We start from the raw sequence: 18,372 nt of genomic DNA, 5'->3' as shown, positions 1-18,372 counted from the left end.
CGAAAAAGGGGCGGGGCCTATCTCCTCAGCACACAGCGCCATTTTCTCTCACAGAAAGCCTGGAGAGAAGGCTCCCAGGCTCTCCCCTGCACTGCACTACAGAAACAGGGTTAAAACAGAGAGGGGGGGCACTGATTTTGGCGATATTGAGATATATATAAAGATGCTATAAGGGAAAACACTTATATAAGGTTGTCCCTATATAATTATAGCGTTTTGGTGTGTGCTGGCAAACTCTCCCTCTGTCTCCCCAAAGGGCTAGTGTGGGTCCTGTCCTCTGTCAGAGCATTCCCGGTGTGTGTGCTGTGTGTCGGTACGTGTGTGTCGACATGTATGAGGACGATGTTGGTGAGGAGGCGGAGAAATTGCCTGTAATGGTGATGTCACTCTCTAGGGAGTCGACACCGGAATGGATGGCTTATTTAGGGAATTACGTGAGAATGTCAACACGCTGCAAGGTCGGTTGACGACGTGAGACGGCCGACAAACTATTAGTACCGGTCCAGGCGTCTCAGAAACACCGTCAGGGGCGTTAAAAACGCCCATTTACCTCAGTCGGTCGACACAGACACGGACACTGAATCCAGTGTCGACGGTGAATAAACAAACGTATTTCTCATTAGGGCCACACGTTAAGGGCAATGAAGGAGGTGTTGCATATTTCTGATACTACAAGTACCACAAAAAAGGGTATTATGTGGGAGTGAAAAAACTACCTGTAGTTTTTTCCTGAATCAGATAAAATAAAATGAAGTGTGTGATGATGCGTGGGGTTACCCCGATAGCAAATATTGGCGTTATACCCTTTCCCGCCAGAAATTAGGGCGCGTTGGGAAACACCCCTTAGGGTGATAAGGCGCTCACACGCTTATCAAGTGGCGTTACCGTCTCCAGATACGGCCGCCCTCAAGGAGCCAGCTGATAGGAAGCTGGAAAGATATCCTAAAAAGTATATACACACATACGGTGGTTATACTGCGACCAGCGATCGCCATCAGCCTGGAGATGCAGTGCTGGGTTGGCTTGGTCGGATTCCCTGACTGAAAATATTTTATTCATACAGAGCATTTAATAGGATGCATTCTATATATATGTACGTGAGATGCACAGAGGGATATTTGCTCTCTGGCATCAAGATAAGTACGTTGTCCATATCACCCAGAAGATGTCATGGACACGACAGTGGTCAGGTGATACAGATCCCATACGGCACATGGAAGTATTGCCGTATAAAGGGAAGGAGTTAGTTGGGGTCGGTCCATCGGACCTGGGGACCACGGCAACAGCTGGGAAATCCAACCTTTTTACCCCAAGTTACATCTCAGCTGAAAAAGACACCGTCTTTTCAGCCTCAATCCTTCCTTTCCCATGAGGGCATGCAGGCAAAAGGCCAGTCATATCTGCCCAGACATAGAGGTAAGGGAAGTAGACTGCAGCAGGCAGCCCCTTCCCAGGAAAAGAAGCCCTCCACCGCGTCTGCCAAGTCCTCAGCATGACGCTGGGGCCATGCAAGCGGACTCAAGGTGGGGGGGTAGTCTCAAGAGTCTCAGCGCGCAGTGGGATCACTCGCAGGTTGACCCCTAGATAGTACAAGTATTATCCCAGGGGTACAGATTGGAGAGTCGAGACATCTTCTCCTCGCAGGTTTCTGAAGTCTGCTTTACCAACGGCTCCCTCCGACAGGGAGGCAGCATTGGAAACAATTCACAAGCTGTATATCCAGCAGGTGATAATCAAAGTACCCCTCCTACAACAAGGAAAAGGGTATTATTTTTCCACACTATATTGTGGTACTGACGCCAGACGGCTTGGTGAGACATAGTCTAAACTGAAATCTTTGAACACTTACATAAAAGGTTCAAATCGAGATGGAGTCACTCAGAGCAGTGATAGCGAACCGGAAAAAAGGGGACTATATGGTGTCCCTGGACATCAAGGATTACCTCCATGTCCAAATTTGCCCTTCTCAACAAGGGTACCTCTGGTTCGTGGTACAGAACTGTCAATATCAGTTTCAGACGATGCCGTTTGAATTATCCACGGCACCCCGGGCCTTTTACCAAGGTAATGGCCGAAAAGATGTTTCTTCAAAGAAAAAAGGCATCTAAATTATCCCTTACTTGGACGATATCCTGAAAAGGGCAAGTTCCAGAGAACAGTTGGAGGTCGGAAGAGCACTATCTAAAGTAGTTCTACGACAGCACGACTGGATTCTAAATATTCCAAGAATCGCAGCTGTTTTCCGACGATACGTCTGCTGTTCCTAGGAATGATTCTGGGCATAGTCCAGAAAAAGGTGTTCCTCCGGGAGGAAAAAGCCAAGGAGTTATTCGACCTAGTCAGAAACCTCCTAAAACCAGGCCAAGTATCAGTGCATCAATGCACAGGAGTCCTGGGAAAAATGGTGGCTTCTTACGAAGCGATTCCATTCGGCAGATCTCAGGGGATTTGCTGGACGAATGGTCCGGATCGCATTTTCAGATGCATCAGCGGATAATCCTGTCTCCAAGGACAAGGGTGTCTCTTCTGTGGGGGCTGCAGAGTGCTCATCTTTTAGAGGGCAGCACACTCAGCATTCAGGACTGTGTTCTGGGGACCACGGATACCAGCCTGAGAGGCTGGGGAGTAGTCACACAGGGAAAAAATTTCCAAGGAAGTGTGGTCAAGTCTGGAGACTTCTCTCCACATGAATATACTGGAGCTAAGGGCAATTTACAATGCTCTGAGCCTAGGAAGACTCCTGCTTCAAAGTCAACCGGTGCTGATCCAGTAGGACATCATCATGGCGGTCGCCCACGTTATCAGACGGGGCGACACAAGAAGCAGGAGGGCAATGACAGCAAGGATTCTTCGCTGGGCGGAAAATCATGTGATAACACTGTCAGCAGTGTTCATTCCGGGAGTGGGCAACTGGGAAGATTTCCTCAGCATAAATGAATTCCACCCGGAAAAGTGGAAACTTAATCTGGAAGTTTCCACATGATTGTAAACCGTTGGGAAAGACCAAAGGTGGTTATGATGGCGTCCCACCTGAAGCGCCAGGTCAAGAGACACTCAGGCAATAGCTGGGACGCTCTGGTAACACCGTCGGTGTACCAGTCGGTGTATGTGTTCCATCCTCTGCTTTTCATACCCAATGTATTGAAAATGATAGGAAGGAGAGGAGTAAGAACTATACTCGTGGCTCCGGTTTGGCCAAGAAGGACTTGGTTCCCGGAACTTCAAGAGATACTAAGAAGGGTCTTGATTCGGCAAGAACCGTGTCTGTTCCGGGACTTACCGCAGCTGCGTTGACGCCAAGGCGGGTGAACGCCGGATCCTAAGGGAAAGAGGCATTCCGGAAGAGGTCATCCCTACCCTGGTCAGAGCCAGGAAGGAGGTGACCGCACAACATTATCACCACTTAGGTGAAAATATGTGCCAGGGTGTGAGTCCAGGAAGGCTCCACGGAAGAATTTCAACTAGGTTAATTTCTACATTTCCTGCAAACAGGAGTGTCTATGGGTCTCAAATTGGGTCCATTAAGGTTCAAATTTCGGCCTGTTGATTTTCTTCCAGAAAGAAATTGGCTTCAGTTCCTGAAGTCCAGAAGTTGTTAAGGGAGTACTGCATATACAGCCCCTTTGATGTCTCCAGTGGCACTGGGCGATCTCAACGTAGTTTTGGGATTCCTAAAAAATCACATTGGTTTAAACAACTCAAATCTGTGGATTTGATATATCTCACATGGAAAATGACCATGCTGTTGGTCCTGGCCTCGGCCAGGCGAGTGTCAGAATTGGCGGCTTTATCTCACAAAGCCATATCTGATTGTCCATTCGGACAGAGCAAAGCTGCGGACTCGTCCCCAGTTTCTCCTTAAGGTGGTGTCAGCGTTTCACCTGAACCAGCTTATTGTGGTACCTGCGGCTACTAGGGACTTGGAGGACTCCAAGTTGCTGGATGTTATCAGGGCCCTGAAAATATAGTTTCCAGGTTGGCTGGAGTCAGGAAATCTGACTTGCTGTTTATCCTGTATGCACCCAACAATGCTGGGTGCTTCTGCTTCTAAGCAGTCGATTGCTCGTGGGATTGGTAGCACAATTCAACTTGCACATTCTGTGGCAGGCCTGCCACAGTCTAAATCTGTTAAGGCCCATTCCACAAGGAAGGTGGGCTCATCTTGGGCGGCTGCCCGAGGGGTCTCGGCATTACAACTTTGCCGAGCAGCTACGTGGTCGGGGGAGAACACGTTTGTAAAATTCTACAAATTTGATACCCTGGCAAAAGAGGACCTGGAGTTCTCTCATTCGGTGCTGCAGAGTCATCCGCACTCTCCCGCCCGTTTGGGAGCTTTGGTATAATCCCCATGGTCCTTTCAGGAACCCCAGCATCCACAAGGACGATAGAGAAAATAAGAATTTACTTACCGATAATTCTATTTCTCGGAGTCCGTAGTGGATGCTGGGCGCCCATCCCAAGTGCGGATTATCTGCAATACTTGTACATAGTTATTGCTAACTAAATCGGGTTATTGTTGTTGTGAGCCATCTTTTCAGAGGCTCCGCTGTTATCATACTGTTAACTGGGTTCAGATCACAGGTTGTACAGTGTGATTGGTGTGGCTGGTATGAGTCTTACCCGGGATTCAAAATTCCTCCCTTATTGTGTACGCTCGTCCGGGCACAGTACCTAACTGGAGTCTGGAGGAGGGTCATAGGGGGAGGAGCCAGTGCACACCACCTGATCGGAAAGCTTTACTTTTTGTGCCCTGTCTCCTGCGGAGCCGCTATTCCCCATGGTCCTTTCAGGAACCCCAGCATCCACTACGGACTCCGAGAAATAGAATTATCGGTAAGTAAATTCTTATTTTAACACGCTTGAATGTGAAATTTCACGATCTTTGCTTGTAAACTGTGGATTTGTATAGAAAGACAGAAGGGCGGAAGGACAAATTTTCATTTTTATATATTAGATATTAGATATATTACATATGGGCCCTCATTCCGAGTTGTTCGCTCGCTAGCTGCTTTTAGCAGCATTGCAAACGCCCTCTGGGAGTGCATCTTAGCTTAGCAGAATAGCGAACGAAAGGTTAGCAGAACTGCTACTAAATAAGTCCTTGCAGTTTCTGAGTAGCTCCAGACCTACTCCTAGATTGCGATCAGCTCAGGCCGTTTAGTTCCTGGTTTGACGTCACAAACACGCCCTGCCACTCCCCCCGTTTCTCCAGCCACTCCTGCGTTTTACGTGGCACGCCTGCGTTTTTTAGCACACTCCCTGAAAACGGACAGTTTCTGCCCAGAAACACCCACTTCCTGTCAATCACACTACGATCACTGGAGCGATGAAAAAACGTCGCTCGATCTTGTGCAAATCTCCAAAGTTTTGTGTTAAATTACTGAACGCATGTGCGCTGCGTACCATGCGCATGCGCATTTTCCACCTAATCGCTCCGTTGCAAAAAACGGCAACGAGCGAACAACTCGGAATGACCACCATAGTACGTGTGGTTAAAATGTAACATATGTTTTAACTATTTTCATTTTGACATAATTCAGATTTTATTTATTGCTAACCAAGATTTAAATGTTGGTACTCTTGTTAATTTTCATAGTGTTATGGCCATTACAGCAAATTCTAAGTGGAACCTAGGGGACTATTATTCAAAACATACCTAATAAAATTGTTAATATCCAAATGCCCTTGTTTGGTAATTAACAGTTGTTTTTATTATGTGAGTCGTGGCAATTTCAGACTTGGTATTTTGGGGGATATCTAATTAGCCCCGATAAGCGGGCTCGAGACCCGGCTTATCAGGGATTTTGTTTCACCTGCCTCAGCCAAGTGAAGCAATATCCCCGGAAACAGCCCTGTTTTTGTGCGAAAACACAAATACAGAAGGTTGTGCTGCGCTCAGTCCTAATTGTGATGGTAATGTGCTAGCACCTAGGTGAAGTCTGTATGGACTGTTTGTCAGATTGAGAAACCAAACAAAATGATGTTTTCATCTCTGAGGAAGGCCTAACAGGCTGAAACGCGTTGGAGGCCTAACAGGCTGAAACGCGTTGGAGACACCACTGACTTTGATTCTTCAATCCGTATTGACCAACAACCCACGAAACAGAAAGTACGAGGACATCCACGAAAGACCCGGTCACGTGACCAGGACATCCGGAGAGCGCGCTCGTAACCTAGCAACCGCCGGAAGGAGGACGAGGGAAGAAGCCGGTGTCGGAGCTCAGGCGATCAGCGGGAGAAGACGGCAGGTGAGTGTCCGTACAAGGTGGGGGTAACCTGGTGAGCAGCTCCCAAGAGCGCCCCCCCGGACTCCCTTACCTTAGACAGGCTTCACACTCGAACCGACCGGCGCACGAGGGGCGTCTGAAGCAGGTCGCACCACGGGCAGCCGGAGTGAGAGGGGAGAAGCCAGTCCGGAGAAACCCCTCTGTCTTTTCACCATATGCTGTAACACTGAAGTTCTCCACGCCGTGAAGACTCGGTTTTTTACTTCAATACCGCTGCAGGAGTATTTGAGTACTCAAAAGACTTTAAGAACTAAATCCATATGCGGGACGCCGCATTCTAGAAAGAGTGACTTTTATAATTACTTGGACATTATGCAACTGAATTAGTAAATAAATGAAGTTCAGTTATTTAAACCTATATCTGCCATCATTTATATCTATATTTATATATTTTCATTAACCATCCGGCAGTTTACCAATACATTATACTGTTTAGTACATACAAGACAATTACAAGGGTTGTAGGTGTATATATCCATCATTTTGTTTGGTTTCTCAATCTGACAAACAGTCCATACAGACTTCACCTAGGTGCTAGCACATTACCATCACAATTAGGACTGAGCGCAGCACAACCTTCTGTATTTGTGTCTTTTGTGAGGCTGGTCACCTCTAAGTGCGGCAGCTTGTTCGAACCAAAGGGGACTCCGTGCGCAGTTAAACATACAAAGTTCTTGTGCGAAAACACACAGGTTTCACTGACCTGTAAAAAAAAAAAAAAAAAAATCAGTGAAACATCGGAAAAAGTCAGAAAAATGTCTGTTTTTGGATCCGATGTTTTACCGGGGATAATTGGATATCCCCCTCAAAAGTGCATACACAGGGTGTGATATGAACTGCCGATATGGACTATATAGTCCATATCAGTAGAAAACATTGGGGGTAATTCAGATCTGTTCGCAGCAGCAAATTTGTTAGCTAATGGGCAAACCATGGGCCTAATTCAGAGTAGATCACAGCAGCAAATTTGTTAGCAGTTGGGCAAAACCATGTACACTGCAGGGAGGGCAGATATAATATGTGCAGAGAGAGTTAGATTTGGGTGGGTTATTTTTTTTCTGTGCAGGGTAAATACTGGCTGCTTTATTTTTACACTGCACTTTAGATTTCAGTTTTAACACACCCCACCCAAATCTAACTCTCTCTGCACATGTTATATCTGCCTCCCCTGCAGTGCACATGATTTTGCCCAACTGCTAACAAATTTGCTGCTGCGATCAACTCTAAATTACCCCCCATGTGCATTGACCCATAAGTGGAAAATGTGACCCCCAGTAGCCATAACAATGGATTGGCAAGAAATTTTTGTGGGCATGCACAGTAAAAAAAAAAACCCTGTAACACTGCATGGGCACCTTTCTGATAATAACATTTGACTTTTTCAGATGATTCCACTTTTAAAAACAAGAAAAAAGTGAACAAGCAGCCTATATTCACAGGACCAGCTGACACTCCCACTTATATTAAGAATGCTCGATTTACGTAAGTGTATACAGCTTGTTAGATTTATCATAGTTTTGAAATATTGTGTGTGTTTTGTGTTTTATACATGTCAGCCTATAGCCACCTCAACTGTTCATCAGTTAAGTGGTATATGACCTTATCCTACATATTGCTACTGTATGGCAGTTTACAAACTTATTCCATGAGAGTGACATACAGATATGTTCTCATAAATCTCTGCTGCAATCACGACAACCAGTCGCTCGTCTGAGAATCTTCTAGTGTGAGCTGTCTTTCTGCTGCGGGGTACACTGGGCTCCACAAGGAAATACATCGGGGTGTAGAGTAGGATCTTGATCTGAGGCACCAACAGGCTCAAAGCTTTAGACTGTTCCCAAGATGCACAGCGCCGCCTCCTCTATAACCCTGCCTCCATGCCAGAGACCTCAGTTTGTAGTTGGTGCCTGCAGTAGCAGGTCACTTAACAGGGGACTGCCTCAGGCATCCTAATTCTTTGCTTTAGCTTCAACAAAAAAGAAGAGGACTATACTAGGGCTGCAGCAGGCTGTGTCTGAAGACGTACCTGCAGCAGCTCCATCACCCCCAGCAGACGCTGTATACTCCCACAACGCGGTTGCCGGGTCACTACAGCGGAGGCACCGGATTTTCTTCCTCTGTCCTCTGTGACTCACACACACGCCGCCGTCTCCCGGATCGCAGAGCCGCTGTCAAGGGGAGGTAAGGGGCTTCTGTGCCCACGCTGTACACCGCGATCCCGCGCAGCCATGGACACAGATTACTGGCTGTTGTTCCACTAGCCACCAGGGTGTTTTTTACAGGGGCACAGGTCAAGGGGGGACTTTTGTACCATTACCCCCCGCTTCTTATCACTGCCTGCACGACAGGTGGGGATGCCAGCAGGGGGAGTAGGCCGGACCTGTGGTCCCTCCCCCCAGCCCCAGGGCGCCATTTCTGTAATGTTGCCGCCCTGGAGCTGCATCTCTCCCTCACTCCTGATCAGCGGCCATTACAGGTGGAGCTGAGCTGTTTCTAGGACTGCTGGGGCAAATCCTCCTCTGTGGAGCCGCCTGCCTGCCAGTGCTGTGCTTCCTACAGGACACTTGAGTATTCTACCTGTCACTGCGACTGTGCTAGTTAAGAAAGAGTGCATACTGTCAGGGTTGTGTGGTACAAACACCCTGTGATATACATCCAGTGCCTACTGTGTTTGTTATATCTATTATTATCACATATAGCCATACTGAGTATTACTTTGTATTGCTAGTCCAGTGCAGTTTTATGGTACATAATTCTGCATGGTACGTTTGTGACAATATACGTGTGTGCATGTAGCTGCCTGCTGCGTGGTTGCCTTATTGCAGGGTATTTCACTCAGCGTGCTATTCCTATTTCTCATACATCAGAGGATGCTGGGGGCCACTTCAGTACCATGGGGTATAGAGAGTTCCGCAGGAGCCATGGGCACTTTAAGACTTTTCAAGGGTGTGAACTGGCTCCTCCCTCTATGCCCCTCCAGACCTTAGTTTAGAAAATGTGCCCAGGCAGACTGGATGCACTCCAGGGGAGCTCTACTGAGTTTCTCTGAAAGACTTTTGTTAGATTTATTATTTTCAGGGAGGACTGCTGGCAACAGTCTCCCTGCTTCGTGGGACTGAGGGGGCAGAAGTAGGAACCAACTTCCTGAATAGTTTCATGGCTCTGCTTCTGGCTGACAGGACACCATTAGCTCCTGAAGGGTACTAAACGCTAGCTGCAGCTATGTGCTCACTCCCACAGCCCGCCGTCACCCCCCTTACAGAGCCAGAAGTCAGAAGACAGGTGAGTGTAAGAAGAAAAAGATCTTCAGTCATCGTGACGGCTAAAAGGTACAGCGCAGCGGGCGGGAACGCTGCGCGCCATGCTACCCATCACACACAGGCAGGGCGCGGGAAAGGGGCGCCCTGGGCAGCATGAAACCTAGTAAAACAAGCAGATAAGGGGCATAAGTTGTTGAGGGACAGTCCTACACCCGCCCGTATAAATATTAGTTGCAAAAAGTCTGAGGGGAAAACGCGCCATTACGGGGGCGAGGCTTCCTCCTCAGTCAGACAGCACACTGCTCAGCGCCATTTTCTCTCCGTCCAGGCTGCAGAGAAGAACGCTGGTCCTCCACTGCTGAACCAAGTATCAGGGTGCAAAACGGGGGGCACAGTGAAATTTGGTGCTATACATTGTGTAATTATCATTATAAAAGCGAGGCAGGTCTGTGGGTATTTTGTATTTCACAGACATTTTATTGCTGGCGCTGGGTTGTGAACTGGCAAATCCTATCTGTGTCCTTCTGACAGATTTTACTGTGGGTCTGTCCCCTATAAGTCCCGGAGTGTCTGTGGTGTGGTTGTGCACGTGTGTGACATGTCTGAGGCAGGGAGCTCTTTCACTGAGGGAGCCATTTTAGGGACACAGAGTTGTAATGTGGTGGCACTGCCGGCACACCATGAGCCTGAATACGTGAAAGAAATACGTGATAGTGTGAATCATATCAGTAAGAGATTAGATAAGTCTGTGTCTCATGCAGAAAACTGGAGAAAATCAGTGGAAGATGTGATTTTTAGCGGTTCTGCTTTTTCATCGACCCCTCTGGGTCACATAAAAGACCATTTGCACAAATAGTACAAACTGATACCAACACGGACTCTGATTCCTGTGTCGACACTAGTGATTCCAGGGGAATAGATCCTAAATTGGCAAAAAGCATTCAATACATGATTGTTGCTATAAGGGAGGTTTTGGAAGTTACGGAAGCCCCTCCTGTACCTCAGGAGAAGGCTTATTTTTATAAAGAAAAGAAAATTAATCTAACTTTCCCTCCTTCTCACGAGCTAAATACTCTCTTTGAGGGAATTTGGGCAAACCCTGAAAAGAAATTTCAGATTCCCAAAAGGATTTAGGTTGCTTATCCTTTCCCGGCAGAGGACAGGAAAAGGTGGGAGTCACCCCCAGTTTTAGACAGTGCCCTGTCATTGTTAACAAAAAAGGTGATTCTTCCTGCACCTGGGACGGCTTCACTAAAGGAGCCGGCAGACCGCAAGTTGGTGACTACGTTAAAATCTATTTATGTGGCCAATGGTACACTGCTCAGGCCACCATTGCTTTCGCATGGGTGAGTAGGGCTATCGAAAGATGGTCAGATATCTTGTCATCTGAAATTGACACGATAGATAGAGACGAGATTCTCCTAAAGTTAGGTCATATCAAAGATGCTGCTACATACATGCTAGAAGCCATGAAGGATATTGGGCTTTTAGCTTCAAAAGCCGCTACCATGGCAATCTCGGCTCGGAGGGCGTTGTGGATTCGCCAGTGCAATGCTGACTCAGATTCCAAAAGAAATATGGAGGCTCTCTCGTATAAAGGTGAGGCCTTGTTTGGATATGGGCTGGAAGCGTTGGTCTCTGCGGCTACCGCAGGTAAGTCGACATTCTTGCCTTATGTTCCTGCATCGCCGAAAAAGACATCACTCTCAGATGCAGTCCTTTCGTCCCAACAAATACAACAAGGCCAAAGGTTCCCCCTTCTTTGCAGGTAGAGGGAGAGGACGAGGAAAAAAGTCTGCAGCGTTTCCCAGATCGCAGAAGTCCACCCATGCTTCTGCCAAATCTGCAGCATGACGCTGGGGCTCCCTTGCGGGAGTCTGCTCGGGTGGGAGCACGTCTGAAACTTTTCAGTCAGATCTGTGCTCAATCTGGCCTGGACCCATGGGTTTTGCAAATAGTGTCCCATGGATAAAAGCTGGAGTTTCAAGACGTTCCCCCATGCCGATTTTTCAAATCGACCTTACCAGCTTCTCTTCCAGACAAAGAAGTAGTAAAGGCTGCAATTCAGAAATTATGTCAGGATCAAGTCATTGTCCTGGTACCCTTGTCACAGCAGGGAGGAGGTTTTTATTCAAGCCTCTTCGTAGTTCCAAAGCCGGACGGCTCGGTCAGACCAATTCTAAACCTGAAATCTCTGAATCTCTACCTGAAACTGTTCAAGTTCAAGATGGAATCTCTGAGGGCAGTGATTTCCAGTCTGGAGGAAGGAGATGTCATGGTGTCGGTAGACATAAAAGATGCCTACTTACATGTTCCCATTTATCCTCCACATCAGGCTTATCTGAGGTTCGCAATACAGGATTGCCATTACCAGTTTGAGACGTTGCCGTTCGTACTCTCCACGGCACCGAGGGTGTTCACCAAGGTGATGGCAGAGATGATGGTCCTCCTTCAACAACAAGGAGTCAATATAATTCCTTACCTGGACGATCTCCTGACAAAAGCGAGATCCAAGGAACGGTTGGTGCAGAATATTGCACTCTCCCTGTCAGTGCTCCAACAACACGGTTGGATTTTGAATTTTCCAAAGTCGCAGTTGGAACCGACGACAAGATTGTCTTTTCTGGGGAGGATACTGGACACAGAAGTTCAGAGGATATTTCTTCCAGTAGAAAAAGCTCTGGAGATCCAGAAAATGGTCAAACAAGTTTTGAAACCGACGAGAGTGTCGATACATCAATGCATTCGGTTCTTGGGAAAGATGGTAGCGGCCTACGAGTCCATACAGTTTGGCAGATTCCATGCCAGTGTATTCCAGTGGGATCTGTTGGACAAGTGGTCCGGATCCCACCTACACATGCACCAGAGGCTAATCCTGTCCTCCACAGCCAGGATTTCGCTCCTGTGGTGGCTGCACAGTTCTCACCTATTAGAAGGACGCAGGTGCGGGATTCAGGACTAGGTCCTAGTAACCACGGATGCAAGTCTCCGAGGCTGGGGACCAGTCACACAGGGAAAGAGTTTCTAAGGAAAATGGTCAAGTCAAGAATCCTGTCTTCACATAAACGTTCTGGAATTGAGAGCCATTTACAACGGCCTTCTACAAGCGGTGCATCTTCTACAAGATCAGCCAATGCAGATCCAGTCGGACAATGTAACAGCAGTCGCGTACATAAACCGTCAAGGCGGAACGAAAAGCAGAGCGGCAATGGCAGAGGTGACAAAGATCCTCCTCTGGGCAGAAAGACATGCAAGAGCTCTGTCGGCAATTTTCGTTCCGGGAGTGGACAACTGGGAAGCAGACTTCCTCAGCAGACACGATCTCCATCCAGGAGAGTGGGGCCTCCACCAAGGAGTCTTCGCAGAGGTGACAAGTCTTTGGGGAGTTCCTCAAGTAGACATGATGGCATCTCGTCTCAACAAGAAGCTTCAGAGATATTGTTCCAGGTCGAGAGACCCTCAAGCAGTAACAGTGGATGCACTGGTGACCCAGTGGGTGTTTCGGATGGGATATATCTTCCCTCATATTCCGCTAATACCAAAAGTTCTCAAAATAATAAGAAGAACAAGAGTTCGAGCAATCCTCATTGCCCCAGACTGGCCAATGAGGGCTTGTTATCCAGATCTTCAGGAGTTGCTCATGGAAGATCCTCGACCTCTTCCTCCTCGCGTGGACCTGCTGCAACAGGAGTCGTGCGTGTATCAAGGCTTACCGCGGCTACGTTTGACGGCATGGCTGTTGAGCGCGGGATCCTAGCCCGAAAGGGGATTCCCAAGGAAGTAGTTCCCACTCTTGATCAGGCCAGGAAAGGAGTAACGTCTAAACATTACCACCGTATTTGGAGTAAATGTGTGAATGGTGTGAATCCAAGAAGGCTCCTACGGAAGAGTTTGTTGGGACGTTTTCTCCATTTTCTACAGGGAGGTGTGGATGCGGGCCTAAGATTGGGTTCATTCACGGTTCAGATTTCGGCCTCGTCCGTTTTCTTTCAAAAATAATTAGCCTCCCTTCCAGAAGTTCAGACGTTCGTGAAATCCAACCTCCATTTGTGCCTCCGGTGGCACCATGGGACCTTAATGTGGTGTTGCAGTTCCTTCAGTCAGATTGGTTTGAACCTCTGCAGGAGATAGAGTTGAAGTTTCTCACTTGAAAAGTGGTAATGCTCTTGGCCTTGGCATCCGCAAGGCGGGTGTTTGAGTTGGGGGCCTTGTCTCACAAGAGTCCTTTCCTGATCTTCCATGAAGATAGGGCAGAGTTGAGAACTCGCCAACAATTATACCAGCCTATCGTGGTGCCAGTGGCTACTGACACCTTCTCTGCGTCTAAGTCTCTCTTGATGTGGTTAGAGCTTTGAAAATTTATGTTGCAAGAACAGCTCGGATACGGAAAACAGAGGCTCTGTTTGTCCTTTATGCTCCAGACAAGATTGGGTGTCCTGCTTCTAAGCAGACCATTGCGCGCTGGATCAGAGGGACGATTCAGCACACTGATTCCACAGCAGGATTGCCGATACCGAAGTCGGTAAATGCACATTCTGATAGAAAGGTGGGCTAATCCTGGGCGGCTGCCCGGGGGGTCTCAGCATTACAACTTTGCAGAGCAGCTACTTGGTCAGGGGCAAACAAGTTTGCAAAGTTTTACAAGTTTGACACCTTGGCCGATGAGGACCTCCAGGGTCATCCGCACTCTCCCGCCCGTACTGGAGCTTTGATATTAACCCCATGGTACTGAAGTGGATCCCAGCATCCTCAAGGACGTATGAGAAAACAGGATTTTAATACCTACCGGTAAATCCTTTTCTCCTAGTCGGGTGGTCTTCAGTATGCCGGCTGTGCGCTCGCCACACTGTCGGTAAGCCACCGGTCGGGCTCCCGGCGCCGGTATGCTGGTCGCCGGGAGCCCGACAGCCGGCATACCATACTACACCCCTCCTAGTCCGTAGAGGAGTAGAGGATGCTGGTCGCCCAACCCAGTGCGTACTTTACCTGCAGTTATTAGTTTTGTAGTAACACAAGTGTTGTGTTACGGTTATTTTCAGCATGTTTGCTGCAAAATGTTCATGCCCGTTGGCATGTGTTGTGTTGAATGCCATGTTGTGCGGCATGGTTGAGGTGTGAGCTGGTATGAATCTCACCATTAATTTAAAAGTAAATCCTTTCCTCGAAATGTCAGTCTACCTGGGCACAGTTCCTATACTGAGGATCTGGAGGAGGGGCATAGAGGGAGGAGCCAGTTCACACCCTTGAAAAGTCTTAAAGTGCCCATGGCTCCTGTGGAACCATCTATACCCCATGGTACTGAAGTAGACCCAGCATCCTCTACGGACTAGGAGAAAAGGATTTACCGGTAGGTATTAAAATCCTGTTGTTACTATACCTGCGGGGGCCAAGTGTTTCAGGTTTTTTTCTGATAATATAGGTTTGTTTCACAAGATATGCTACTGGAGTATTTTGTCTTGTGAATTAGTGTCACCATATGTTCTATTCCTATTGAACACTCGGTCTGTGCCAGCTTCGGCTGTTTCTCTGAGTTCTTATTAGGTATAGTGCTGCAACAAAATTATAAATATCTTTTTGTACCGGGTTGCCCATTACTGTGCGCATTATTATGTCTGCTTCACGTGGCAACAACGTTGGGGCCTCTCCCACACTGCATGGTAGTGAGGCCACTGACGGCATGGAGGATAATTTAACAGCTGAGAGTTCAGGTTCAGGGGCTTCCCTGCCCCCCAGTGGGTCAGTAGCGCTCGGGGCAACTCAAGATCCACCTTGGGCTACATTTTCCACATTGTTAAACACGCTTGTAACTAAATTAACGCCCCCTGTGGGACTACCTGTGCCGCTATCACAGATTATGGTCCCCGCTGTGAACCCGCCACGGGCGGATCAGCTTTCCACTCAGTTACAGCATTTGAACCGATCCATGTCCAAATCTGGGGGTCACTCTCACCCGCGTAAGACTAAGTCGTCTTCTAAAATGGCCATTAACTCCTCCTGATCCGCGGACTTAACTGACACGTCCTCTGAGGAGGACGGTGCTTATACTAACCCCTCGGAAACTGACGCTGATGTTTCAAATGGGGAGGGGAAATCGTCCGTGGATGTCCCGGATTTGATTGAGGTGATGCGGCTCATTCTTCAGGTGGCTGATGACTGAGCCTGAGACGGTCTCCAAGAAACCTGATCGGTTTAAGCGTAAGGTGGTTAAGCAGGTTCTACCCTACTCTAAACACCTCATTGACATACGTCAGGAATCCTGGGAAAATCCGGGGTCAAAGTTTACACCAAATAAGAGACTGTTGGCTCGCTATCCTCTCTCTGTGGAGGTGTGTAAAAATTGGGAAACCCCTCCGCCTGTAGATTATCATGTGGCGCGTATGGTTGTTTCCTCTGCTCTGCCCTGCCCGTAACTACCGTCACCTCTCTGAAGGAACCGACGGATCTTTGGGTGGAGGGCGATTTTATACCCTGTCTGGGGCTGTTCAAAGGCCAACTATTGCAGCGACTTGGACTGTTGAGGCGTGGGCTCAGGAACTTGAGGCGGAACTGTCTTCTGATGTTTCTGAGCATGCTCGACAATGTCTCTCGTATATTGCCACGGCTTCTCTGTACCTTAAAGAGGTGGTGTCACAATCCTGACTGTAGGTTTTATATTTGGTGACTTACCCCTGCCATCTGTCCTGGATCCTGTGTCTTTTCACTCACGGAGTTAAACAGCTTGTCAGTTTTCCTGAGTTCTCTGCCTGAGAGGTAATAGTTAATTAGCTCCACCTGTGGTGATCTCCTGTGTGAGGCTGAATTCAGTAATCTAAAAGCAAGCATCCTGTGTTTTGCAGAAGTCCAGGCTTCAGTGTTCTCTTGGCCTGCTAGGCCTCATTCTACATCACAGCCTTGGCTAGAGTAGTCACATGACAGTGACATCACCTAATCCTGCCCACCAATCATCAAGGACCAGGAAGTATAAATCAGGAGGCTGAGTTGGAATCTGGGCCAGTTCCTTGTGTCACATACAGCCTTGTGTGGGTCTTAAGCTGAGCTCCCTAAAGGTAACCTTTGTACCTAAGTTCCTGTGGAAACTCTGTTCCCTTGTTACCGTTTGGTTTATTTGTGTGTTGCCATTTGATTTCACCATTTCCCTGAGTCTCAATGTAAAGGTACAGCTGCAATGTTTCGTCTTAAAGGCACAGTACTGAATTCCGTGTTCTCCACTGAAAACCACAGCTGTCGTGTTTCAGTTTTACTACTGTTGTAGTTGGGATCTCCAGGGCTCAGTACCTCGTGCCTCAGCATCTCCGTGCTTCCAGCATCTCCGTGCCTCAGCATCTCCGTGCCTCAGCACCTCCGTGCTTCCAGCACCTCAGTATCTCCGTGCCTCAGCACCTCAGTGCCTCAGCATCTCCGTGCCTCAGTACCTCCGTGTTTCCAGCACCTCAGTATCTCCGTGCCTCAGCATCTCCGTGCCTCAGCATCTCCGTGCCTCAGTACCTCCGTGCTTCCAGCACCTCCGTGCCACAGCACCTCCGTGCCACAGCACCTCCGTGCCTCAGCACCTCCGTGCCTCAGCACCTCAGTACCTCCGTGCCTCAGTACCTCCGTGCCTCAGTACCTCCGTGCTTCCAGCACCTCAGCACCTCCGTGACTCAGCATCTCCGTGACTCAGCATCTCCGTGCCTCAGCACCTCAGTGCCTCAGCATTTCCGTGCCTCAGTGCCTCAGTACCTCCGTGCTTCCAGCACCTCCGTGCTTCCAGCACCTCCGTGCCACAGCACCTCCGTGCCTCAGTACCTCCGTGCCACAGCATCTCCGTGCTTCCAGCACCTCCGTGCCTCAGCACCCCTACGCACCCCAGTGTCTCTACGCACCCCAGTGTCTCCACGCACCTCAGTGCCTCCACGCACCTCAGTGCCTCCACGCACCTCAGTGTCTCCAAGCACCTCAGTGTCTCCAAGCACCTCAGTGTCCGCAAGCACCTCAGTGTCCGCAAGCACCTCAGTGTCTCCAAGCACCCCGTGCCCTTTAGCACAATTATACCTGGTATTCTTCACTGATTCATCAGTGCCTTTCCAGTTCTGTCTTTCAGGAGACCTTCAGCATGCCTCCTGTCTGCCGACCTAATCCTGCATGAGGAGAACCTAGATTCGGCCATCTCTGCTGCGGTTCCTCTTCCCAGTCTCCGGAGGAAACCCAGAGTCCACGGCATTTCCAAACCAGGTCAGTGGTAGTATTCACATAATCCTCCAGTCGCCCGCACAGACTTCACTACACCGGGTTCACAAAAACCTCAGTCATGACAGTAGGAACTGGCCACATGGACCCGGCCGAAAGTGTTAGTCTGACGCATGACCTCCTAAGCAATATTGCAGGACGCTTGGAAGGTCTGGAGTCGACTCAGCATCGATTGGCACAGTGTCTGCAGCGGAATTCGTCCTCCAGAGATTCTATGACCTTCTGCTCTAAGACTCCTGACCAACTGCAGATTTTCTACCAGATGTTACTACAGTTACAAGAACTTTTGTCTAGTATTCTCTCTGTGATGCCTGATCTCCTCAGGAATACTACCAACGTTGTTGATCCTGTTTTGTCCCATCCAGTTAATAGAGTCTCTTCCTCTGCGCAAGGGAAAGTTTTTCATCAGAGCTATCCACGGCCCAAGCTCTCTGAAGCTGAACGTCAGCGGCGTAAGGAGCTACATCTCTGTCTTTACTGTGGAAATTCTGGTCATTTTGTTAAAGACTGCATTCTTCGCAAGCCAGGTAATAGTGACAAATCTCAGTATCATAGTGCTCATGTCTACAAGTCATCCACAGTATCCGATTCTTCTGCTG

General features: G+C 48.4%; 1 protein-coding gene across 1 annotated transcript in view; it reads left to right on the top strand.

The window, feature by feature from the left end:
* The window catches only part of CENPT (centromere protein T), a 575,308-nt gene that overhangs the window by 436,166 nt on the left and 120,770 nt on the right, over positions 1-18,372 (top strand). Inside the window, exon 10 of the mRNA XM_063945279.1 lies at positions 7,673-7,769. Coding sequence (XP_063801349.1) covers positions 7,673-7,769 — 97 coding nt within the window. The remainder of the gene's footprint in view (positions 1-7,672; positions 7,770-18,372) is intronic.

This window comes from Pseudophryne corroboree, chromosome 11 (genome assembly GCF_028390025.1).
Source record: "Pseudophryne corroboree isolate aPseCor3 chromosome 11, aPseCor3.hap2, whole genome shotgun sequence".
NCBI lineage: Eukaryota > Metazoa > Chordata > Amphibia > Anura > Myobatrachidae > Pseudophryne > Pseudophryne corroboree.
Note: the sequence above shows the minus strand (reverse complement) of the source record. Positions and strands in the feature narration are given on the sequence as shown.